The sequence below is a fragment of the Parasteatoda tepidariorum genome, chromosome 8 (genome assembly GCF_982258835.1).
Source record: "Parasteatoda tepidariorum strain Cologne lab strain chromosome 8, Ptep-v5.0, whole genome shotgun sequence".
NCBI lineage: Eukaryota > Metazoa > Arthropoda > Arachnida > Araneae > Theridiidae > Parasteatoda > Parasteatoda tepidariorum.
In genome coordinates, this window is record NC_141762.1 from 64,455,216 (window position 1) to 64,481,718 (window position 26,503).

Below are 26,503 nucleotides of genomic sequence, written 5' to 3' on the forward strand. Positions count from 1 at the left end.
TATACTTAGAAAAAGATGCAAATTATGAAATTTGTAGCCATGTTAAGTAAAATTTATGATTCTTTTATTGATGGAACTTAAAATTTACCGTTTCGATTGAAAAATATTTTATCATTTCCTTGTAATTCTTTCACTTTGATTCTTTTCTTTTACTGGTAAGTCGCTTGAAAATTAATTTTGAAACTGACTATAAAATATTGTTATTTCCATGAGTTGAAAAATAAAGAATAAATAAAAAAACTAAAATATTTTCCATGACATTTTTCGGGAGGCTTAATTTGAAATAAAATAAATAAAAAATATCTATATTACCTTATCTGTGTAAGGCTCTAAGGATAAATCAATCTCTTCTTCCAGCAGTTTCTTTGCAACCATATAGTCCAATTTAAATGTTTGGTGATGAAATGATTGTATAGAAGGATACGGAGTTTCTTTCTTTCTTTTTGATTCCTGAAATTTTCTCTCGACTTGACATACATTATCATCTACTTCTTGAAAAGGTTGATGATCTTTGAAAAAGGTGTCTTTGGTATTCGGAGATAAAGTTCGAAATTTGGTTACACTTTCTGGGCCCATTGAACTGGATGAACTCTGATACAAAATTTCCTGAGAAGATTGTCCACCATGCCCATTGAAATCAGCACTAAGAGGCGAAGAATTATCTTTTAGCTTTTTTCTTGACAATTCTAACAGAGTTTTTTCTTCTTTGGTAATATATGAATTATAGTTTTTATGAATTGTACCATTCGTTTGATGACAGTGTCCAGAACTAGAAAAACTATAAGTAGGTAGGTTTTGTGAATAATTCATCTGATTACAAGCTATTCCAGCTTGTGTATAAAAGCTACTTTCAAAGAAAGGAGTATGGTTGTAAGAACTATTGAATTGGGGATAAGAATGGTGGTTTGCCTGTGGACTTTGTATTGGGGTATTTCTGGTTATTGGAATATTGAGGAATTCTCTATTGTAAAGTCCATCAGTTACCGGATAATTGCAACTATTTTCGACATCGACTCCAGAAATGCAAGGCAATTCACAATCTAGATTATTAACCACATTTCTTTGACTAGTGGGGTCAATGTGCGAATCGCTGTTTAATAATTCAAATGAGTTTATATATTTTAGGCTACTCGAAATCATCTTATTCTCTTTCTTCAAAGAGAAAGAAGAGTTTGAAGAAGAAGATGTTAAATTTAATTTCTTATCAGAAGGTGTAAGGCTTCTTTCTTCTAATTTTATATCTAAAAGAAACAATTTTAAAAATATCAGACATGGTTTTATAAACAAATTATTAAAAATTTTCTTGACTAAAGTTTAAAATAATTAGATGCAGAAATGAATAAAACGGATTAAAAAAAGTTTAAGATAGTGTTGTAAAAATGCGAATATAAATCTTTTCTTTCCAAAAAGGGTGTTTAAAAGTTTTTTCATTTTTCATTTAAACTAATTGTTTATTTCAAGAAATTATCCCCTAACATAATTTAAAGAAAACTGCATGTTTTTTTATATATTTATCCTTTCCCTTACCAATAAAATTATCTTACTCTTGGTTTGAATCAGAATCAGAGATTCAAATTATCAGTTGGATACTGATTTAAGTTAACCCTGAGACTGCATTTAGGTTAATATTTATATTATTATTTGAATTTACCATTCGAATTGACCATTAAACCTTCGGAGCAGCTTAGTGGTATCACCATCTTCAGCGACTGCAGGTCTGCCTTACAGGCCCTCAGCAAAGGTACCTCAAGCCTAATCCTGAATATCATAGAACAACTTGGACAACTTCAGCGTCTCCGGAAAAAATGCTTCTTGCAGTGGATTCCTGCCCATGTGAACCTAGAGTTCAATGAAATAGCTGATTCCTTGTCTAAAAATGCCAGAGATCTCAATCAAAATTCAATCCCAACCACGTTGGCAGATGCAAATGCTTTTGCAAAGTCAAGACTATTCACCCCTTTAAAAATCAAAGCCCACGATCAAATAACTAATCTTGACATCGATAGGAAGACAGCCACTACTCTCATCAGACTAAGAACAAAAATATCAAAACTGTGGCGACTGTCTTAATGTGGAACTGACACCATATCATGTTTTTAACTGCCCTGCAGTCGCTACAGGCCTTCACCTCTTAAACTACCCCACAGAAGAGGATTTGTATTCTTTTAATGCCATAGAAATAACAAAAACTATTCAAGCACACCATGAAATATGATTCAATAGAGGATACGACACCAACCAACCAATTGACCATTCTAATCTACTGATTACGGTTTGTAGAATCAAATCATTAGTTTGGTTTTAATTTGAATTAGTCATTAAGATCTGTTACTTTGAATCATCTATTTGGCTCTGCTTTGAATTAAACATTACGATCTGTTGATTCAAATCAATTGATTCGGAGCACGATAGGATTTGTAATTAGTTAGATTTTGCTCGTATAAGAAGCATTCCGCACTTTCACATGCACACATACATTCTGCTTAAGTTTTGAGGAAAGCTGAGATTTCTCAGCGATAAATGCGCTGCGCTGAACATACATATGAGAACGTGCGAATATGCCATATGGAAATTCTAAATCTCTTTATTCAATAAACACCTTCATTCGCATCGATATTTTAATCACAGAATGTTTTGAAATCACTTAAATTATTCATTTTACCAAACTATAGTTTCTATGCATCGCGCTGCGTAGTTTCTGCGTATAGTTCCAGTCTTCGTAGTACGGGAAGCAATACTTTATAAATAAATGGAACTACTGTGGACTCTCGATTAACCGGAATCTGTTCATACGTTTTGCGGGTTATCCGTAACGACTGAAAAAACATGTTCGGAAATCTGCTTAGTAAAATTCGTCGTAAAGTAAATGAAAAACGAAAACAAACTTCTATCAGTTATTCTTCACAAAACAATGACATAAACTGCATCCTTGTTTTTTCCTTTTAACTGTACAAATTGTGAATCTATATAACAATAACATGTGTTGTTGTTTTCTTTTGAATATATTTTTTTCTTTTGAATTAATTTAGCTAACAGAGATTATTGTACAATACTTTATATTTTCTATAGTTTTTTTTTTTAATCAAAATTTGCATAAATTGAATTATACGAGATATTTGCTTATCCAGAACACAGTATTTTCCGACCATCCTGGTTAATTGTCTACTGTACTACTTTTCTATTAATCTTAGCAGCAAAATAACTTGGGCATTCATCGGACAAAATATTCATTAATCTTGATTCAATAAGGGTAAAAAATGCCGATATTAGCACTCCATAAATTTTTTAGATTAACCTAATATTTTATATCCATTATTCGGTCAATATCGGCCCTATATAGAATTGCCCATTTCACAAGATGCTTTTCAGCCAATGTCGGCCCTATGTAGAATTGTTATTGCCCAATATTAAAAGCCATTTTATGACAGATATTAAAAAATCTAAGCATCCCAATATTGGTCCCTCGGTGCATGTTTTTATAGGAACCCATATTCAGCTAATTTTGAGCCCAAATGGGGTCAAGGTAAAATTGTTGCTAGGGAAGTGATTGCAAAAGTTCACAACTTGCCTGCTTAATTATATTTTTAAAAAATTGTGGAGTTCTATAAATTTCTGCACATAAATACCTTCTGGAGAAGTAAAAGCATTCAGCAATTTCTTTCTATCTTCTGATTTAATAATTCCGATAGAAAGCAATTCTTGTTCTTTAATGCCATTCAGAGAGTCTATATGATGATATCCATTCAAGACAAGGTTATCCATGTACATCTAAATTAAAAATCAATTTTGAATTCTTAAAATTAAAATTAAAAAGAACGATAAAATACACCGAAAAGCCATTACATTATGACCACCCTCCATCTATAACAATGGGCTCGCCCAGGTTTTCATGGTTTCTCTTTCTCGCCCAGGAACAATGTTTTCATGGGGCACATTAGGACCCATAGTTCTCATAGAGCAATCCCTGACGTCTGTAAGGTACTTGAACATAGTTGCAGACCAGGTTCCCCCATTCATGGCAACAGTTTTTCCTGCGGGGTATGGTGTCTACCAACCGGATAATGCACCATGTCATAAGGGTCGAATCGTCATGGATTGGTTCGAGGAGCATTCCAGTGACTTTCAATTCATGTCTTGGACCCCAAATTCACCTGACCTTAATCCAATAGAGCATTTGTGCTCCTACTTGGAAAACCAAATTCGTGCTGCCACGCTACCCCCTCGCAATGTGAGGGAATTGCAGGACCAGTTGGTGAGCGCTTGGTACCAGATACCTCAGACTACCTATCAGCACCTTGTGGAATCAATGCCAAGGAGGGTGCTAGCAGTTTTGAGGGCTAAAGGTGGTCCTACATGTTATTAGCAGGGTGGTCATAATGTAATGGCTCATCACTGCATATTGAATTAGACAACGAAACTAAGAAAGAAAATCAAAATGAAAATAAATATTATGTTACTTAACTTAAACTTGAGTTTAACGATCAGTAAAAAGTTTTCTTTCTTCGCGATATTGTAAAAAAACTGATAAGTTGATTCATTGAACTAATTCAACATTAAGCGGACAAACCACGTAAATCTATGTTGTTTCCCATTCTAACTTCTTTAATCGATAGATTTACGTTTTGACTTTTTTGTTTGTATTATATTGTTACTTCCTTACATTATTTCAGATTTACGTTATTTTTGTTTTTCTTCGGCAATAGATTTAAAATAGTGTTAGTATAATAGAACTGCAACGTTTTAAAGTCAATACACATAAGCTTATTTAATTATTCAAAAACTGGTGCACGTAAATAATAAAAGAAAAACATTAAAAAAAAACTATTTCAGAAACCATCACTCCAAACTTTTTCTTAAAAAAAATATTTTCTATTTTCTGTAAACTGATGGCATGATAAATTAAATTATGAGTAAAATTATTTTCTGTTTTTGTTACTTGATGTCTCTAAAAAGCATGAAAAAGTAAAAAAAATGGAAAAATTAATTAAAATCTATATTAAATTTGTATGAAAATTATTTTTTCAAACGTGTTTCTTTTTTAAATAATATTTATTATTTTCAATGATTGCATACGTTCCATCAGCAGAAGATTTATTTGAATTACGCGTGATCTTTGTTAAAGTTTTGTCTTAAAAGCTGAACAGAACTAGTCCTATTACAACAAATAAAAGTATTTTTACCACCATCTGGAACAATTTCACAGAAAAGTGAAAATCGATTGACAATCTTAACAACTTATCACTTTCAGCTGCTTCATCCAAATTTAATTTTTATTTCTTTTTTAGACACCTGTGAATGACGAGAAAAATGGGAAAATACTCACGCCCTTTCTTCAATTTTAAGACCCTTAACTTCATCTGTCCTCTATTTTTTTTTTCTTTCTTGAGTAGGTTATATTGATTTTTGCTCCCAATTTATTTCATTGGCCTTTTATTGCAGTCATCTTGTTTCAATGCGTAAGAAGTAAATCATTCGAATTAAGTGAATCATTCGAAATTGGTGCCTCAATAATTATGAATTATTCTGCTTGGAATATGTTGAATTACACTATCTGAATGACATAATGTTTAATGTATAATGTTTGTTTAGGAATGTATAATGTATAATGTTTGTTTAGGAATGTATAATGTATAATATTTAGTTTAATGCATAATGTTTTGTTATTCTTAAAAAACCATAATGTTCCAAAGTGTTAATTTTTACTCAGGTTACAAAAATATCACTTAGGTATCCCACAAAAAAATATAAGTTGTATTTCATTTCAAAAGAATAATTAAAATCAAGATGGGGCTGCATCATTTTGAACATCAGATTTTTCCAAAAGCTTTATTTTAAAATAGTTCTTCAGTTAAAATAGTTCTTTATTTTAAAAAGTTTAGAATCTGTAAAAGTAGTCGTAGGTATTAAAGTTTATAATCCATAACACAAATATTAATAAGTATAGTTTTCTTTGAATAATAGTAAGATATGAAACATTAACAATTGTAAATATGTTTTATGAAATAATAAAAGTAGCGAACTAATGATATGAAGATAAAATGCCTGCATACATATTTTCGATTGTTGGAAGCGTTAAAATTAGTTTCAAAATGACAATATATATATATATATATATATATATATATATATATATATATATATATATATATATATATATATATATATATATATATATATATATATATATATATATATATATGTTACGCTTTGAAAGCCTAAACATTGTAAGTTCGTAGTGTGGCCGGTGCTTCTTGAAAGAGATACAGGAAAATGCAGGAATCATAATATAATTTTATTAAAGTAAAGGCCAGAGCCCCAGAATGACAACCTTTCATGCTGGTGGATAGGTATAGAATAGCACATTTGACCTTGGAAAGAGGGTTTTTATATCTTTCTGGACAATATATTTAAATGTTAATAGGCTTCAGTAGCGTGGGACTGATCAATTTCCCAAGCTACTAAAGCCACATCATCACATTTTTTGAGATAATTAGATCAATATTATTACTTTCTTGTGGGAAAGGCTCTTAAACGTTTGCGCGTTAGATAAATGCTCTATTTAAGGATTATATTTAATATATAATTGTTTTAACATTACATAATATTGAAAATAAAAAAATTTACACTATTTATTTTTTTATTTTATATTTTATATATATATATATATATATATATATATATATATATATATATATATATATATATATATATATATATATATATATATATATATATATATATATATATATATATATATATAAAAGTAAAAATATAATTCCGATAATCTAACCGAATTTTTTAGTAACTATTAGTTTGTTTTTTTTTATATATAGAAAAGAATATACAAAAAATGACACCGGTGTCCAAAACGTTTGTTTGGGGAAAACAGCGCTTTTATACCCAACGCAGTGTAAAAAAATATCAAATAGACTCTTATATTTTTCTCTTTTGGATAATTTGAATTACTTTATCTAATAAGAAGTTGACGTTAGAGATAGCATAAGTGAGATATTTAACAGATATAAACACTTTGATTCGTTTAACAGAGGTTGTTATGGTTTACTATTTGCTTAATTTCTTTTTATTTCGCACATTATCACTGTAGACAGAGATATTATTTCCTTACCTTTAAGTCCAGCTTCTCTAAAAGCTCTTCAAGTGAGGTGGGTGATGCAAGCGTTTGTTCATATGAATAATTTCTCTGAAATTCTTTCTTTCCTCCATTTTGAAATTCTTCAACATTGTTACATTTGAAAAGGCCAATTTGTTTCTTGAATCTTCCAACCCAATAGCCAGAGCTGGACTTAGCCAAAATATCAATTACATCACCTTTCTATAAACATGGACTCAAATAAATGTGAAATGGAAGGGACTGCACAGTGAGTGTAAAAAAAGTGGACACACAGAAGAACTTTTGCTCTAATAATGCAATTTTCTGGTATCCGTACTCAATCTTAAATAGTCCGAGGAACTAAATTGAAATATGCTGACCAATTAGAGCGGAAGATATTTTAAATTACGAAATCAGGCACAAAAACGTATTTCCTCTGAATAAATATACCTCTTTTTTTTTTCTTCATTAGATCAAAAGTTACTCAGAGTGGTCCGTAATTCAAATTTTTTTTGAGCAGTGTACATCTTTGTGTCCGATTTCGTAACATTAAATATCGTTTGCACTAATCAATTAGTATAGTAAAGATTAGGGTCTCGAATTGTCTAAGTCATGAAAATCCGATCATTAGATCAGAAGTTATTCGGGGTGTTCACTTTTTTTTCGCACTGTAAAGGCAATTTCAACATTTACGATCTCTGTAGTAAAAATTCCTAAAATACATCACATAATATCAAGACTTAGTGAGGATTCTAAAATTGATAATTGATGTGAAAAACATTTTTTAAATCCAGCATTACTGCAGAAAAAAAGAATATTCTGCAAAATCATTACATAAGTCTATTTTCCTTATTGAAATCTAAACTTTTCAACTCTTATAGTAACAAAAAATTCTAAAAAGATTTATTTTTATTTATTTGTCTATTCTAATATACACCTTAAAATGTTTAATACTGTCAGCAATTTGTCCGATAAGTCCACTGCTGTATACAATTTTAAAAAAGCATAAAAAGTTAGTTTTTTCTTATTTTATACAACTTGGTTGAAGCGAGCAATCCTCCGCTACTTAAAGAAAGCGCTTGTTATAATTTAATGTTATTTGATCTGCTTAATTTTAAGTTTATAAGTTATTTTGCTCAATAATTGTCAAATTTTGATTAAGTCTCTGCAAAAATGATTTATGTTAAGGTACAGCAATTCATTTTTCATTTGTTACAATTATTCCTTTAGTGATTATGTGGTCATTATTATTACGCTGGATTTTTAAGAATCAACACAACTTCAATTCTGCTGCAACTTTTTTGGATTTATCGAAGTTCAATCTCGGAGACATAGTCAAATGTTTACTGTCGTAAATTTTTAATACTCAATATATATTGGTGGTTGGGAGCAGCCATACCACCAAAAGGCTTAATATAATAGCTATTGCAAGTAAGGTGTGTATCCTAGTGGTAGTGTCTGTGAATTAGTCTATTATTACCTAGGGGTTGATGTTACGCAATAGGTTTTGAATTAGTCTATTATAAATTAGTGGTAGTATCTTTGAATCTGTCTATTATAGCCTAATGGTTGAAGCAACCCCCTAGGTTTTAAATTAGTCTATTATAACCTATTGGTTGATGTTACGCTATAGCTTTTAATCATTCTATTATTACCTAGTGGTCGTAACCACTATGGATTTTGAATTAGTCTATTGATAGTGATTTTAAATCAGTCTATTATAATCTAATGGTTGAAGTTACATCTAAGCTTTAAATTCGTAGTCTATTACAACGTAGTGGTAGCGTCTTTGAATCAGTATATTATAACATAACCTAGTGGTTGATGTTACGGTCTAGGTTTTGAATTAGTTTATTATAACCAAATGGTAGTGTTTATAATAACCTAGTTGTTTATGTTACGCTATTTGAATTAGTCTATTGCAACCAAGTGGTAGTGTCTTTAAATCAGTCAATTCTAATCCAGAAGTTGAAGTCACGCCCTATTAGCAATCGATCCCAACGTGCACCCAATATCACTTCGATTACATATTGTTTTCCCAGCATTAAATCGTTATCGATATAAAAATAGATAAATCTCACAAAGGTTCCATTTGAAAACAATCAGATATACCTTAAAAGCGAGACCTTCTTTATCATATGGGCCTGGAGTGCAGTCGACCAGAGCACGAGCCTTGCCTAAGATTCCCTTGCATTCTGTCAATGATACCTCCTCCCCAGAACAAATGAATCCATGATTGCTATTTGATGTAGGATTCTGATGACCTGAAACAAATAACAAGTGTGATTAATGATTGCCAAAACAGGGGCCGAACTGAGGCAATTTCTGTATTGTGTACCGTAATTTACAGAAAAGCTTTGCGTTTGAATTAATTCAAGTGTGAAAAGCCGCTTTTTTTTTCTTTTTAGCTTATTGGAGTTTGTTTAATATAGATGTAAAAAAAATAGAAATATGCTACGAATAATCCATTAAGAGAAAATAAATAATTTTGCGTAACTTCTGACCTAATTTTTAAATCGATGTCTATTGAAGACTGTCCTTACTTTCTTCCTAGATTTAAAATATGAAAATAAATTTTAAAAAACCGCGATTTGAAGAAGGGCGATGTTATTTGAATTAATATGATGATAAAAAAAACCGTTTTATATTCAGCTTACAACATACCGATTATCCATTGAGGGGAAAAAAGTGCACAGTAAAATTCATCAAAACGAACGAATTAAATCGCAATTCAAAATGTATTTTTGTCAGTAATAATAAAATTAAAATTTAAACAATTGCGTATTTAAAACGGACTAAAAAAGAAAATATCTTTATTTTTGTCAGACCTAAAATTAAAAACGTAAGACTCATCACTTAAAAAAAGTTTACGAATTATTTTCGGTTTCGATAGAAGTATATAACGAATCTTACTTATCCATAGTTTTTGATTTCTGGTCTGACATTATTTACCCTCATTAGTGAATTTCAAAATCATAATTTTTAAATTATTAATTCCATCCTATTAGCGTTTCAATTTTAGTTTTGCGTCTGTTAAATTGTATAGGTCAAAAAGTAGTTGTAACTTTAATTGACTAACTTTAAACAGACTAAAATGAAGAAAATATATTCATTTTTATCTAATCTAAAATTAAAAACGCAAGACTCATCACTTAAAAAAAGTTAACGAATTATTTTCGGTTTCGATAGAAGTTTATAACGAATCTTACTTATCCATAGTTTTTGATTTCAGGTCTGACATTATTTACCCTCATTAGTGAATTTCAAAATCATGATTTTTAAATTATTAATTACATCCTATTAGTGTTTTAATTTTAGTTTTGCGTCTGTTAAATTGTATAGGTCAAAAAATAATTGTAACTTTAATTGGTGATTTGATACTGATTAACTTTGCACTATTCAGGAAGCAATTTTATCTTGAATTGTCATCTAGCACTGAGAGCCAGTTAAGATTTCAATACCCTAGCTAATCGGAAAGAGATCAAAGTTGTGATTTCCTTTTATAAATTACTGTAATTATGTACTGTAAAAAATCGTTTGTCAAAATTGAGCAAAAATGTATCAAAACAGCTCCCATACAAATATAATAGATTGCAAAAACCCCATATATTCATTATTGAGTCTAGTGATATGCTCAAACAATTAAATGGTGAGAAAGACATGCTAATTAATGAATAAAGGTTTTTGAAATTCGAAAATATTTACTTTGGATCTTTTGACAAATTTTTGCTCAATATTAAGAAACGCCTTTTTACAGTATACAAAACAATTAGCATAAGGGACAAAGAAATATAGACAGTATCCCACTTCCTTTTCAAATCTTTTACACAATTTTGTTAGATTTTAAACAGTTTTTTTAATCTGGCATTTGCCTAAAACATGTATAAATGATTAATAAAATAAAGCTCTCTGAGTCATTAGTGAGTTGCGCATAATGAAACAAATCGGTTCTAATATTTTCCAAATGAAAAAAAAAATTATAAAAATGACAATTTACCACTTACTTGCTGAAGATTCATTTTTTTCTAAACACTTTTCTGTCGAATTCGATTTCTCGCATGCATCTTTATTCTCATTGACCTGTAGAAAAGTAAACAATAATTTTAACTGATGAATAAACAAATAAATTTGAAAACTTTTTTGTGTTATTAATTATATTAGTTTATCACAGTGTGTAATGGGGATGGGATAGCTTGATAGGCAGGACATAGTGCTCGTGTCCATGAGAACGAGAGTTAGAATCCAACCGGCCGAAGAATCCCCATGTATTAAATGGTGACTGTGCACGTTAATTATGTCGAGGTCACAAAGTCCTCTAAGTTCCCATGACAAATTATAATACCTCAGAGGTACTGAGATTGATCGTTCTCTGGTTCAAGTCAAAATTACGATCCATAGATGAATGAGTGGAGTATGATTAGTTCCTACCTGTAAAGTTTGTGTAGCTGAAGTCGTATTCTTGGCCATATATGACGCCACTGAAAAAACAAGAAACACCCTCTGCCTTAAATCGTTTAATTTCAAGCAGGCTGACTGATTGGCTTCGGCATAAGTGCTAACAACAACAGATAATGGTTATATTATGTGCTGTATTATTATAATAAAAATCCAGATCCATAAAGAGACGACAAATATAATTTCACAAATTCTTTAAGAGTTCGAATATTAGGAACTTGGAAAAAGGTATTTAAAGTAAGAAACAAATTTGATATTATATATTCGGGAGAATATTGACCATTATAAAGAAATATTAAGTATATGTAAACACACATATTTATTTATAAGTATAGATAGCGTTTCATTAACCTACATTTTTAAGTAGAGCTTTGTACAGGTATGCAATTGTGGTTTTTATTGGAATTTCATATTTCCAACTGAAATCGAAACTAACTGTAATAGAAAATTTTACATTAACTTTAAAAAGAAATTGATCAACAATGGCTCAATGATTAAACGCACTGAGCTGTCATTGTTAAGATCTTAAGATCGATCCTCAGTGAAGCCCATCCAGCTTCAAATCGATATGCACCAGCTTATGTGGGATATATAGGTAGCTTGGAAGCAATACTGACCACATTGCCACACTCATGCCATTGGTAACCAAGTTGTAAAGCTTTGATCGCCAGGACACAATGGACTGTTGCGAAAATATTTTCTTCATACAGAAAATATTAGATTTTTTTTCAGTTTAAAAAGACATCAAAACATTAGAGCTGATTACTCTGATGTTTTTTTTTCTATTTCATAAGCATATAAACATGAAATTACTAACTAGTGATTTATTGCAAATTTTAGGAGATCGCAATCGACCGATTCTGTGCTTCATTTCTCGTTTAAGATCCTTCACTTTTCCACTCCAAGTCGACGACGATGAAGAACTAAGAGGTAAACGAGGATAATCGCATTGCTCCTAGAAATAAAATAAAAAATTAACACTATGTTTCAAATAATTATATTTCTGATTCATAAAATACACGCTGGCATATTTAGACAGTGAGATTATTCCATAGAAAATAAAAGTAGAGGGATATAATGTACAGTGAGCCAAAAAAAAAAAAAAAACCCTGAATAACTTTTGATCGAATGATCGGAACTTCACGTTCTAGGACTCCATCTTAATGGTTTGAGGGGGCAAATATGCAATTAATTAGTGCAAACGATATTTTAAGTTACTAAATCAGACACAAAAACGTACATTTTCTGGATAAACATTCCTTTTTTTCAACTGATTCGGATTTCTCACTCCGAAAATATCGAGGGGGTAGCTGCAATCTGGCCCCTTCACAAAATTTTTCTGTTGGAAAAAAAAAGGCAATAACGTCTTTAATTTATGGTTTAAAAGTAAAACTCTTTAAAAGATATGGTTTTTACTTTTTTTCCTCATAAAAACAGCAATTTATTTTCTCTTATTCACAAAATTGACGCCCGGTGGCTGAGTGGTAGCGCTTCGGGCTCCCTTGCCACAGGTCCCTGGTTCGATCCTCGGGCCGGGCAAGGTTGACTCAGCCTTTCATCCCTTCAGTGAGTCGATAAATGAGTACCAAGCATGCTTGGAGACTAAACACTGGGGGTTCCGCGTTCGGCTGACCACCTGACCGGAACATCTGCTCCTGCATCCCAGAGCCCAAGGTCAAGAAAACTGAGATGGGCACAGTAGGCCTTGGCCCTCTATGGGCTGTCGCGCCGCTGAGTTTAGTTTAGTTTAGTTTAGTTAGCTACAATCTGGGATATATGGTCCCCATAGTTTGGTCAGGAGAGCGATACGAAGTTTGGACCGCTTAATGTTAATTTTACTTTATGCGTATTTCCTCATATCTCGAGATATTTTTTAAGTGAATAGAAAAAATTTTGCACACGTTTATAAAATTCCAAATAAAAAATAAATTTTAAATATTTATCATTTTTTAATAATTTTGTTTAGTAGTAGTCAGAAAAAAAATTGAATTATACGGTACACAATTCTATAAGTAATTTTAAAGTATGTAATTTTACATGTCAAAATACAAATTTTGGGTAAAATCGGGTAAATAGTTCCTGAGAAATCGATATTAATATTCGAATTCCTTTTATTCGACTTCATTATATTCAACTTAATAACTTTTGGTCTAATGATCAGATTTTTGCGTGCTATGATTCCGTTAAGCGTTAAATATACTGATTTATTAATGCAAACTATGTTCGAAATTAGGAAATCAGACATAAAAACGTACTTTCACGAGATAAACATTCAACTTTTGGTTCTTGACTTTTGGTTCTAATATAAAGATGTTACCCAGCTGAAAAAATATAGTCTTATTAGTTTAAGCAGGAAAGCAGTCGAAAGTGTAAACTCTTTAATCTTTATTTTATTTTTGGTACTTCGCTTCTTAGAATTGATCTTTTAAAAACGATAGAATCGAAGCCATTTTGCACAATTACAAAACTCGTTCATCCAAAGAAATTTACATACAAAAATTATTTTGTCATAGTTATTTCTAATTTTTTCATTGTTTATTTTAAGGGTCGAAATATTTTGAATTGTGAGACAATTAAATTTTAACAGCAATTTAATATACGTAATTTCAAATGGCATAACCCAAATTTTGCATGGAATCAGCCGAATAGTTCCTAACAGCTAAAAATTTAAAAATACGAATTCTTTGAACCATCGAAATGCGTTTAATATTGAAATAAGCACTAACAAATCTTCATATAGCGTCTAAATATATGAGGGAGAAAGATAAGAAAGATATGTTCATTCAGATAAAGTACATTTTTGTGACTGATTTCGTAACGTAAAATATTTCCTATACAAATTAATTAGCATAGTTAAGGTTAGGCCCTTATTCCGTTAAGTATGTGACCCAATTCTTGAACATCCGATACTAAAAGTTATTGAGCTGTTCGCTTTTCTTTTTTGCACTGCACTTGGGTATGGCCACTTACCTGATCGACTTCGTCAGAATCCTCAAGACCGGGAGGAGATAGAAGTTCCCTAGATGAGTCTAAGCTTGGGTTCTAAGAATAAAATTAATTTTTTTAATTAATATTTTTGATAAGAAAGGAGAAAAATATAAAAGCAAGAAGAAAATTTAAGAACTAAGCACGAAAACTAAGGACCAAGTGTAATAAAAAATGCTTCGAAATTCACACAGGATTTGAGTTTTGAGCTATTTGTATTACAAAATGTTGTCAACGAAAATAAAATAAAAGTGGGACAGCTGACAAAAAAAATTTGAGTTGAGAAAATGCATTCGACAAGGAAGAACTATGTGTTTTCCTGACTGAACAATGTTGAGTCATTACCCTGGTTGTGAAATTTCCTATTTCGATGGAGTTGGTCAATTACGTCATGCGCTTTATCGCTGTTTTTTTAGCGTTTATGCTTACTAGCCCAGATGCACGCACGCTCTGAAGTTGTAAAGTGAGACTGAATCAACGAAATTCAGCAACATTAATGCCAAATGGTCATAGATAAGTCGCGGTGGCTCAGGGGATAGAGAGTGCGCCTACCTATGAGGTGACTCAGGTTCGAATCCCATCAGAGACAGGTTGATACGAATTCTGCTCCGAGTTCGCACCGACCACAGTGCTGACGTAAAATATCCTCAGGGGTAGATGGATCATGAGTTAGAGTCCGTTTGCCGTTAGGCTAACCATGAGAAGTTTTCGAGGTTTCCCTCTTCCTGTAACGAAAATGTGGATTAGTTCCATTAAAAAGTGCTCTACAAAGGTAAGTTTGTCCCAATACTTGAATCAGGAGTTCTCTTGTCTTAAGAGTTGAGTTCAAAATTACAAAGCTACGGAGTTGAACATTAGTAGTAGTAAACCAAAAAATTGGGTCGGCTGTTCAACAACGGTTATAAAATAAAAATGAACTTTCAAACAATTTTATTTCAAAATAAAAGAATTGGACCGGCTGTTTAATGCCAATAAATGGTCATTAAAACAATGGCCTAGTAAAACAGCGCAGGTCATTTTTCCAGAAATGATATTCGATACATAACTATGTATATACTGCCATTAGTAATCAATAAAAAATTTACACATTTCATTCAAAAACAAGAGCTTTTAACATTATTTTCTGATAAATTTCGGTATGCCCATTAAAAATTTTTAATAATGAAAGAGAAAAAAATTGAAAACAATTTATGCCTTAAATAATTCCTCTACCTCACAATCTACTTACATTTCTTTTTCCACTTTTGCTTCTGTAAGCTGATGAGTAACACCCTTCAGATTTCGTTCTTCTTCTCAAACTTCCATCCAATGATGCGTTTTCAGAAACTGTTGACGTGGATGTGTTTTTTGTTTCATCTAAGTTATCATCAATGAATGCAGGACTGAGACTGCACATAATGTTTCCACAATCTCCGTTGCACGTTTTTGGTGCTGTTTTAGAATCTTCAGCAACAAGTATAGAATTGCATTTTTTTGTGAAGTCACTGGACACGTGATCAGCATGGTTCGGTGAAGTAGTGTTGAAAACTTGTTTCTTGTGAGCAGGAAGCAGTTCACTACAGGACTGAGACTCACTGGATATTTTAGATGTAAAGGAGTAGAAGTCGTCAGATGGTGCTTCTGTAAAAATTTGTACAGTTTACTACCCATTCAATAAAATATTCTAAAAGTAAGAGCATATCACATAAAAGCTAGGTCAATTTTTTTCAAACAATTTAGGGAGATGAGCTTTAAAAATCCATTTATCTTTCATCCTTTCCGGCGCAGTGTTGCCAATCTGGCAACACTACGGTTATTTAAACAGCACGGTTATCTACCACGGTTATTTAACCAGCAAAAAAAGGTTCTATAATAAGAATACACTGTCTGAGGTCGCAGTTGCTAATGTATTGCCAGATTAAAATTTGCAACCAAATGTAGCTGTTTCACAAAGAGTAAATCAACTTGTAATATATTCATGCAAATTATTGAATTTTAAACATAGGGTGCCACACGAAGTCTGTAATCACCTTCTTCATATGATGTATAGGCATAGTAAGGTGGCTGGAGGTTACAAGATGAAATCGTTTACTGCTAGATAGGTTGGAATATTGCGTAATCAGCGTTGCTGTTTTGAAAAATGCATCAGATACAAGGAAAGATTGAGTTATATAGTCATTGAGTATCATCGTAAATATTTAATGCGAGAAATGGAAGATTAAAACGCGTATTTGTTTGTTTATGGTTTCAGAATGTCCAGTTATTACGAAAATTACACTCTAGACATTACCTTCACGTGCTGATGATAACTGTGGTTATGAAGATAAATCGCTTTGAGTAGTTACGGGGTTAACCGTTTCGCATCGGTTAAGGTTAGGATAGCCATGGCATTTCTTCAATTATTTTCAATAAGAAATGTTTTTACTCTTGTTATCGTTATGTTATGTCACAGAGTGGATATATGCAAGAAAACAAATGCGCGTTTTAAGCTTTCTTTTCTTCGCATTAATATTAACAAGGTACAAAATCAATGAATGATGTTCTAGAACTACGTAACTCATATTTTCATTCAATTTTGTATCGTAGAAACAACAACTCCACAGTTTTCAATCACGTGGTGCAGTAAGTGGTCTCCTCCTGTGAATGAAGTTCTAGAATTACGTAACTCATATTTTCATTCTACGCTGAAGAGCCAATAAAACTGGTATACCTGCCTAATATCGTGTAGGGCCCCCGCGAGCGCGCAGAAGTGCCGCAACACGACGTGGCATGGATTCGATCAATGTGTGAAGTAGTGCTGGAGATAATTGACACCATGAATCCTGCTGGGCTGTCCATAAACCAGTGGGAGTAATAGGGGGCCCAAATATCCCAGCGATGTCGTAGATTCGATGTTTTACCGGATTTCCGATACTCACGGTATACTCGTGAAATGGTCGTACGTGAAAATCCAAATTTCATTGCTATCTCGAAGATGCTATGTCCCATCTCCCGTGCGCCGACTATAACACCACGTTCAAACTCACTTAAATCTGTATAACCTGGCATTGTAGCAGCAGTAACCGATCTAAGAACTGTGCTAGACACTCGTTGTCTTATATACGCGTTGCCGATTGCAACGCTGTACTTTGATTGGCTCCATACCCCTTTATTTGCATACTCATGCCTGTACCAGTTTTATTTTTTTGGCTCTTCAGTGTATTTTGTATCGTAGAAACAATAACTCTACAGTTTTCCTTCAGGTGGCGCTGTAAGTGGTCTCCTCTTGTAGAGTCTAGCCTGTACTGCATTTAGACACTACTTTTATAACTCTAGATGCAGTCATTCAAAATTGGCCTCATGTATGTTCGCAAAACATTAAATTTACTCACCATCAACCTCTGATCGTTCCCCTTGAGAAAAGGAGGAGTTGCTCTTACAAAAAGGTTTCAGCACATGCCTGGGAGAAGAATTCGCACTCTTAAGATGGCGGAAGAACTTTCCAATGCCAATTCTCTTTTTTCCTGTTGCATCCACACAATTCTTGTCTAAAGAAAGAAAAAACGTCCGCTCTTTGCATTAAAAATTAATGCATATGATTTAAAATTGTAAATGATTGATAAGTTATTGGGGTTTTACTTGTCTAAACAGTTTTCAAAACTTGAACTGAGCAGCTGCTTGATCTATTATTGGAGACATTAGTTATCAAAATCCACTAAAGAGTTTTATATTTAAATTTTGCAAACGGGTTACATTAATTTAAAAATAATTAAATATTAATTCAAAATTTGCCAAGAATCATAATAACTATATGTACTGAAGTGATGTTTTAAAAGGAAAAAAAATCTTATCACCATTTTTTGGTACAATCATGTCAGCCTGACAAATCATGATAATTAAAGAATTTGTAATGTTTGCTATAAAAATCGGATCATAAAGTTTATTATAAATTGTATTCATTTTGGAATTTTGAACCTATCTTTATACTCGAAAAGATTATAGCACCATTTATGTTTTGTGTATAAAAAATGTATTTGTAAAAAAAATGAATATGTTTAAAATATTTCTGTTTCCAAGATCTTCGAAAGCCTACACTATAAAAAAAATTCCAGATCATATAACGGTAGAAAGTACTGGCAATCAAAGTAATTGTACTTATTACCATAAAATCCATTTTACCGTAACATTTTATCCAACGAAAAATTTGATGTATCGTAATTTTTACAGTAATATTGGTCGTAATTTCACTGTAATTAAATAAATATTACTGTAAAAATAATGATATAAAATTTCGCTGTAAAATTGAATTCAACACTAAAATGGATTTTATAGATCCTGAATTTTTTCAGTGAATAAACTTTCAAAAGAATTTCTACAAAGTATTAACATAATATAACGTTTCCGTAATACATGAAATAGTTTTTGTAAGGTTCTGAGGAAAATAATTCATTTCGGTGGTAAACGCATTCGAAATTGCGAATAAAAAACAGATATTTTTTATCAGTTTTCATAGTTTTTAAAAATTGTCAAGAATTCCATAAATTATGTGTGTTAAAATTATGTGTAACCATTTTTATAAATCATAGTAAATTAACAATTTGGCTGCAAGATTTCTAATAATAATTCGCTTCACAACAAATTATACAAAAAGTTCCATGCATGCTTTGAAATACACCTTCAAAAACGTATACGCTTATAAAATGTCTGTGATATATTAACGAAAATATGGTCTTTCAAAAGAATATAAAACAGTTTTAATTAATTACTTAAAACTATTTCATTTTCATTACAACTGTAACAATTTTGATACACTACTAATAAATGACTCCAAAATAATAGACAGAATTTTTTTTCAACAAATGTTCAAAATTTTCTTAATACTGTGTTCTTCTAACAACCATAACAATGGTTTTTAGATGAAAAAAAAAAAGAATTTTAAGAAGTATCCAAAGGCAATCCATAATTAAAAAATAGTGAGCCATATTGGCACAGTGGTTAACCCTTTCAGGAACGGCGGAAGGAAACGTTTCCCCATCTCGCACGCTCCAAGAGAATGCGTACTAAACAATAAAGAGGCTTAAGCGTATTACTAGAGAGTACACATACGCACTCATAAAATAATAAAATAAATAGATAATAAAAGATACACAATAAGAGATGTGATACGAGAGTACCAAAAAAGATAAGAGTGCGTATGCGGACTGAAAAAGTACGTATATGAACTAATAAATGATGGAATACGAGAGAATCAAAATGAGATCAAGTCCGTGTGATCTTTGACTGCTAGAGTCGGAAATTCTCGTTCCACATATGATACCGTGGGTTGTGAATCACGTATGAGGGATCACGTGAGATAATCGCGTGATCTGTTCTTATATATGTGATTATAAGCCTGAAGGGGTTAGGCCCTGAGGAAGATTGAGAAGAGCGATATACCATTGAAATTATATCAATGGTGGCGACTTGAAGACCATACAACTTCAGATTGATGAATACCAGCTTTAATGGGAAGTAATGGAGGCCAGTGCGCAATGCTGACCGAATTGCTACTATCCAGTTGTTAGTCACAAAATTAATGAGCAGTCACTTCCATGTTCCCGTAGCCAACAGCGAGCAACGCTTTTGTTTCGCATTATTTACGTTTCTGATATCATTCGAGTTATATGATTATAGGGACAAAATCACAATAACTATCCCCTTCACGACATTGTAAAAACAGATATTTTTACTTCAATGAATCCTTTCAATGATTATTCGTTAAAACATATATATATATATATATATATATATATATATATATATATATATATATATATATATATATATATATATATATATATATATATATATATATATATATATATATATATATATATATATATATATATATATATATACGTTTCATTAAAGATTTTTTTTTTCTCCAGTGCCCACCTGTGTTAACATTTTTCGTCAATTCAGGCATTTACGGGGCAGATTTGTTGGCCTCTCTTTCAGGGGCACCATATTAGGTGGGCCAACGTTGCTCCCCGTTTCATTAAAGATAAATACAAAATTACATTTGGATACTTATTTCATTTTAAAAAGCAGGTTTTTTACTTTTATTTTATTCTGATGCCGTTAAATTTAGGATCGTTTTCCCTTTTCTAAATCTAATTACTTTACAGCATTCTAAAGATAAATTAACAGCAAAATTAGTTCATTATTAAAATTAATTACCTTCAACTATACTTTAGAAATTGTCTAATAGTTTTAACTAAGGCAACATATTCATAAATTTATAAATATTAGATTTCTAAATTCATTGAATTGATAAAAAGCAATAATATTTTTTTAATCTAAAATATGTCTAAATTATTTTTTTTTTCGAGAATTTACTCCTTTCTTAAACACCTCAGCATCTTCAAACTACAGATTATAGACCATTATAAAACTTCATTTTCTCTCTTAAATTGAAAAATAAATATGCAATTAAACTTAAAATTGTTTTCAATTTTTAAAATCTAATTTATTTACATTTTAAAGATAAATTGACTGCAAAATAAGTTTATTAATAAAATTAATTATCTTATATACTTTAAAAACTAATCTAATTGTATTAACTAAGGAAAAATATTCATAAATTTAGAAATATTAGATTTCTAAACTCATTGAATTGATCAAAGCAATAATATTTATTTTACCAAAATATGTCAGATCATTATTTTTCGAAAATGTATTCATTTCTTAAGTGCCTCAGCATCTTTAAACTACAAATTTTAGACCTTTAAAAGACCTCATTTTACCTCTCTTAAATTGAAAATATGTACTACATAACTAATACGAATAAAAAATTTAAACAAAAATTTTTGTTCACCGAATCTTTTCAATGATTGCTCGTAACAGAAATATTTACCTAATAAACACTAATATATACGTTTCATTTAAAGATAACTGCTATTAAATACGAAATTACATTTAGATATTTATTTTGTTTTAGAAAGCAGGTTTTAATTTTTATTTTATACAGATGCAATTAGATTTAAGATCATTTTCCATTTTTTGAATCCGATTTATTTTAATGCTAGAAAAAAAGTAGTATTAAGCGAAAGAAAACTTATTTTTATGACAAGTATACATGCTTGATTCGAGTTAATTATTGTAAGTATCATTTTTAAACGCTTACATAGTATCGTTCATCCAGAAAAATTAATTAAAACTTTCAATTATCTGAAAGAACTTTATATAGCATGGAAACAATCTTATGTTTTGCTACTCAATTTTTTTAGAACTTGGCGTTTTAATTAAAACTGATAAACGGAAAGTGTTTTAGACAGCAATGATTAAAACTAAATGAATAATATTTAAAAAAAAATAATCTTTTTAATTTAAAGGGGTAAAATGAAGTCTTTTAAATGTCTAAAATGTGTAGTTTGAAGATGATGAGGTACTTAAGAAATTAATACATTCTCGAAAAATAATGATTCGGGCATATTTTAGAAGAAAAAAAATATTATTGCTTTTATCAATTCAATGAATTTAGAAGACTAATATTTCTAAATATGTGATTATCTTGCTTAAGAAAAAACATTTAGACTGTTTCCAAAGTATAATAGCAGATAATTAATTTTATTAATAAAGTGTGATTTTTTTGGTCAATTTATCTTAAATGTTGTAGTCCCGCAGTGGACTGATCGTTAAGACACGGTTCCCAGCAGATCACCGAAGTCAAGCATCACTGGCTGCGGTCAGTGTGCGGGTGGGTGGGTGATCACTTGGATCAGTCTGCTTAGGAACCGAGGGTGTGCGGTATTGGTCCTCGTTAAACTGTTCTACCGTAAAGTGCTCGACTTCGCGTGCAGGTCGTTGAGCTACCGCAGCAAGAGTGCCATCCCCTCTGCAGAGGATCAAAATTGTGATGGCTTGTCTTCAGATCATCCTCAGGGATGTTTCCCAGACCGTCGCCAATAGCCCATTGTCCAGCTCCACTGCGACGTAAATTAACTACTACTACTACTTCAATATTGTAAATAATTTTTCAAAAAAAGAATTTTAGTTAAAAAATATTGACAAATTAAAATTATGTTATCAGTTCAACTAAAGATGCATCTGTATTCCTATTTGCAAGTAAAACGCTTAACTTTTTTTTTTATGCAGAGAAAAAAATATTTTAATAAATTAACATATCTGGTGGAAAAAACAGTATTTTATTTAAACAAAGTGATTAAATTTCGCTTTGATTATCAAAAAGCCTAATGGGTTTAAGAAGCTTACAAAATGTTTCTCGTTTTTGGAAAATTCTATTTTTGTTTTAAATATTTTTTTCAACAGAGTTAAATATAAACAAATATTTACCTCTCATACATTTATCAATGCACGTGCTGCTGGAACTTCGAAATCTAAAACGAAAAATGGAACTAATTAAAAGAAATAAAGATAATTTAAACATGTTCACAATTTTCCTAATTATACATATATTCACTTAGAATACAAAAATAATGGTCAAAACTAACAGAATATGGTAAAACTTACCGTGTATGCGAGAACACCTAAAAGCTCTTAAATTTTTACCGAAGCGGTTTGATAATGTTTTTGGAAAAAATTTATAATAAAATTAGGTTTTATAATATGTGATAAAATATGGTAAATATGAAATATAATATAATAATTTTATCATGATACCTTAAGACAAGGCCTTAGAACCATTTAGGATGTAAAATTTAGTTTTCAGTTTTGAAATTTTCACTGAATATGTGACAATAAGAATTATAATTTTGAAAACCAGAATTTTTGCTTAACCGGTACCATAAAAATTGGAAAAGTTACCAAATTAATGGTTTAAATCCCATATAGTTTGGTTTTATTAAGCAGAATTATGGCTTCATTTACAAGAAATGCCATTACAATACAGTGCAGTAATTTTACCAGAACTGTTTTTCTACGTGTATTCTGAAAAAATTTTTTTTTTCAGATTATTTTGTACGTGCAATACACATGATTTAACACGAAATATCGTATCTCAAATTAATTTTTTAGTTGAAACTTTAAATGCCATTTCTGCTCCAGGGTATGATTTTCGTTATTTTTTTCTCCTCAAGTTAGGAAATCTCCTCCATATTCAAAAATACTTTATGAATTTTTAGTCTTGCTTCTTTCAAAATATGAAAGAAAACTTATGGAGATGAACGAATCAAAAATTTATCTAAGAAAATCCTTGTTTCTTTCATCTTCATTTATCAAGTACTATGGTTTCGTACAAGTACAACGTCAACGTTCAAAATATGATTCGAATTCGATTTTATCACAAAAAAATCAATATCTAGTGACATTTTGTGAGTTATTTAACTATTAAATGAAAGACCATATTGCAGTCATTGGTATAGTATTTATTTTGCAACAATAGCATTTTCTATTTTTAAGTAGTTTCATAAATTACTTGATCACTAATTTAATAAATTTTATGCAAAACTGAACCATAATGTTGTTTAAATTTGTTGTAATTTTAATAATGCTAAATTGATCCATGTTATGGTAACTTTAAAACTTAATTGCACGATACTATGGTTCATCCTCAATGGAAATATAGTTAACATTGAAACTTTATTAAGATTGCAGGAAATTTTCTCCATGCTATGGTTCAAGATGATTATGATTTAATATTAAACCTTTTTTTCGGAGATAGTAATTTACAAGACGATATTAACCTTCAATTCCTGATAATTTATTTCTTAGAATAACTTTCATAAAAAAACAGTATGCATATTATTCAGATATCCGAAAAATAGTAAGTCATTGGACAGCATAAAACTAAGTTGAATAAATCAGAAGGTCGAAAAGTACACACCGAAAAAAAATCTGGTAAAATTATCGTACAGACCTGTAATAGCATTTCTGTTAAATAAAAGCATGATTCAGGGTAATAAAACCAAAATATACGATATTTAAACCTTTCATTTCGTAATTTTTCCAGTTCCGCAGTGGACTGATCGTTAAGACACGGTTCCCAGCAGATCACCGAAGTCAAGCATCACTGGCTGCGGTCAGTGTGCGGGTGGGTGACCACTTGGATCAGCCTGCGTAGGGACCGAGGGTGTGCGGTATTGGTTCTCGTCAAACTGTTCTACCGTAAAGTGCTAGGTCGTCGGGCTACCGAAGCGGGGGTGCCATCCCCTCTGCAGAGGATCAAAATTGCGATGGCATGTCTTCGGATCATCCTCAGGGATGTTTCCCAGACCGTTGGCAATAGCCCACTGTGCAGCTCTAGTGCGACGTAAATGAACTACAACTACAACATCGTAATTTTTCCATTTTATATGGTAATAGTTAACAGGAAATTCAGTGTTTCACAATTATTGTTTTTACTACCACACCTTTAGTAAAAAATACAAAACTGAAAAGTAAATTTAACTGTATAAATAGTTTAAGTATCATGATAAAATTAACAAATTTTATCATATCTTTAATGAAACCATATTTTATTGTTCCTTTTACCAACATCATTACCAAAGAGCATCATTACCATCATTACCACATCATTACCATCGAGCTTTTTATTGTTCTCATAGGGTTAGTAACACGGTAAATTTTAAAAATATTCTTGTACTTTTGACCATACTATTCACCTCTTTATAAAGCGATTATATTACAATAATTTTCATTAGTCATATAAAAATCGCGCAATATTTCCGTTGTTCCGTTGTCAGCAACTATTTTGTAACTTTTCTTTTCTATAGTTTATAATCTAACTCTGAAATGATTGATCAAAATTAATTTAAGTCTCATAAGTGCGCAAAATATTTAAAGCAACACATCAAATAAGTATACATCAAATAAGCAACACATCAAATATAAAGCTAAGACGAATTTTTTATGAAGCATTACTTTCACTCTATAACACACTACATTGGGAAAAGGAATTTAACAACAAAAAATAATATAACAATTGAAAGAAAGTTACCTACCTTGATGCCGAAAAAAGAAAGGATGAGGATGATTGACTCTCTACAGATGTTGATGACTTCCTCTCTGATTCATCTCGAGCATCCTAAAAATAAAAAAATACATTTTTATTTTTTCGTCGTTGCATTTTATTTTAAACATTACATTTGAATATTACATTTTAAGTTGAACTCAATCCAAAAAACAAAGTTCATTCCATCGAAATAAAGATTAACTTTATTGCTAGAGGCCAACTCATGAGATACAAAGTCAAAATTTACAACAATCCATAAATTTCTTTCGACACTTAGTCCTTTCAGAGGGATGTAAAAACCTATTACCACAGTACCTATATAAGGTACCCTAGTAGCAATATTAAATATCTTTATTAGCATGTTAGGTCACTATTAAAACAGTGCTTGGTACAACAATATCGGTAAGAGTTATTACGAAAATAAATCAAGCACTATCGGCGTCAAATAGTATGGTGATTTTTTATGATCTCCGAAACGAATATGTACATTTTCTCCATTAATTTTGCCTTTTAGTACAAAATGTATTTTTATTTTTAATTCAATTACAGTTGGTTTAAAATGATTTAGTTTTATAGAAACACACTTAACTTTTAAAGTAAAACGTAACTATAAACAAAATAAACACGTGCGATTTCAGATAACTTTAGAAATAATAATTTGGTGACATAGCCCACATATGCTACCACGTTTCCGTTTATCATTGAGCCTGACATAGCGAATAAAAAATTAAAGCAGGACAATTCTTATTTTATCATTATTTATTATGATTTATTTATTTATTTTGACATTTGCTGAATAGAAATTTTCTATTCCATGTCAGATTTCACTGTAAAATATTACGGTATAATATACCGGCACTTTGGGTGTATCCGTAAAATCCATTTTACCGTAAAGTATACTTTTATCATTAAATCCTATACCGTAATTTTTATAGTAATATTTATTTAATTAGAGTGATTCAGTAATTTTACGGTAATAATTACTATAAAAATTACGGTAGGTCAAATTCTTCGTCTCGTAACGTGTTCCGGTAAAAATGGAT

General features: G+C 30.9%; 1 protein-coding gene across 2 annotated transcripts in view; it reads right to left on the reverse strand.

Moving 5' to 3' along the window:
• LOC107436161 (SAM and SH3 domain-containing protein 1) overlaps nucleotides 1-26,503 on the reverse strand; it is an 87,758-nt gene that overhangs the window by 3,283 nt on the left and 57,972 nt on the right. For both annotated transcript variants that reach the window (XM_043040329.3, XM_087168999.1), the window contains exons 2-12: nucleotides 25,450-25,532; nucleotides 22,844-22,887; nucleotides 17,902-18,057; nucleotides 15,780-16,171; nucleotides 14,537-14,608; nucleotides 12,384-12,521; nucleotides 11,116-11,191; nucleotides 9,224-9,375; nucleotides 7,127-7,333; nucleotides 3,627-3,768; nucleotides 313-1,241 (exon numbers count right to left, since the gene is read on the reverse strand). In XM_043040329.3, coding sequence (XP_042896263.2) covers nucleotides 313-1,241; nucleotides 3,627-3,768; nucleotides 7,127-7,333; nucleotides 9,224-9,375; nucleotides 11,116-11,191; nucleotides 12,384-12,521; nucleotides 14,537-14,608; nucleotides 15,780-16,171; nucleotides 17,902-18,057; nucleotides 22,844-22,887; nucleotides 25,450-25,532 — 2,391 coding nt within the window. The remainder of the gene's footprint in view (nucleotides 1-312; nucleotides 1,242-3,626; nucleotides 3,769-7,126; nucleotides 7,334-9,223; nucleotides 9,376-11,115; nucleotides 11,192-12,383; nucleotides 12,522-14,536; nucleotides 14,609-15,779; nucleotides 16,172-17,901; nucleotides 18,058-22,843; nucleotides 22,888-25,449; nucleotides 25,533-26,503) is intronic.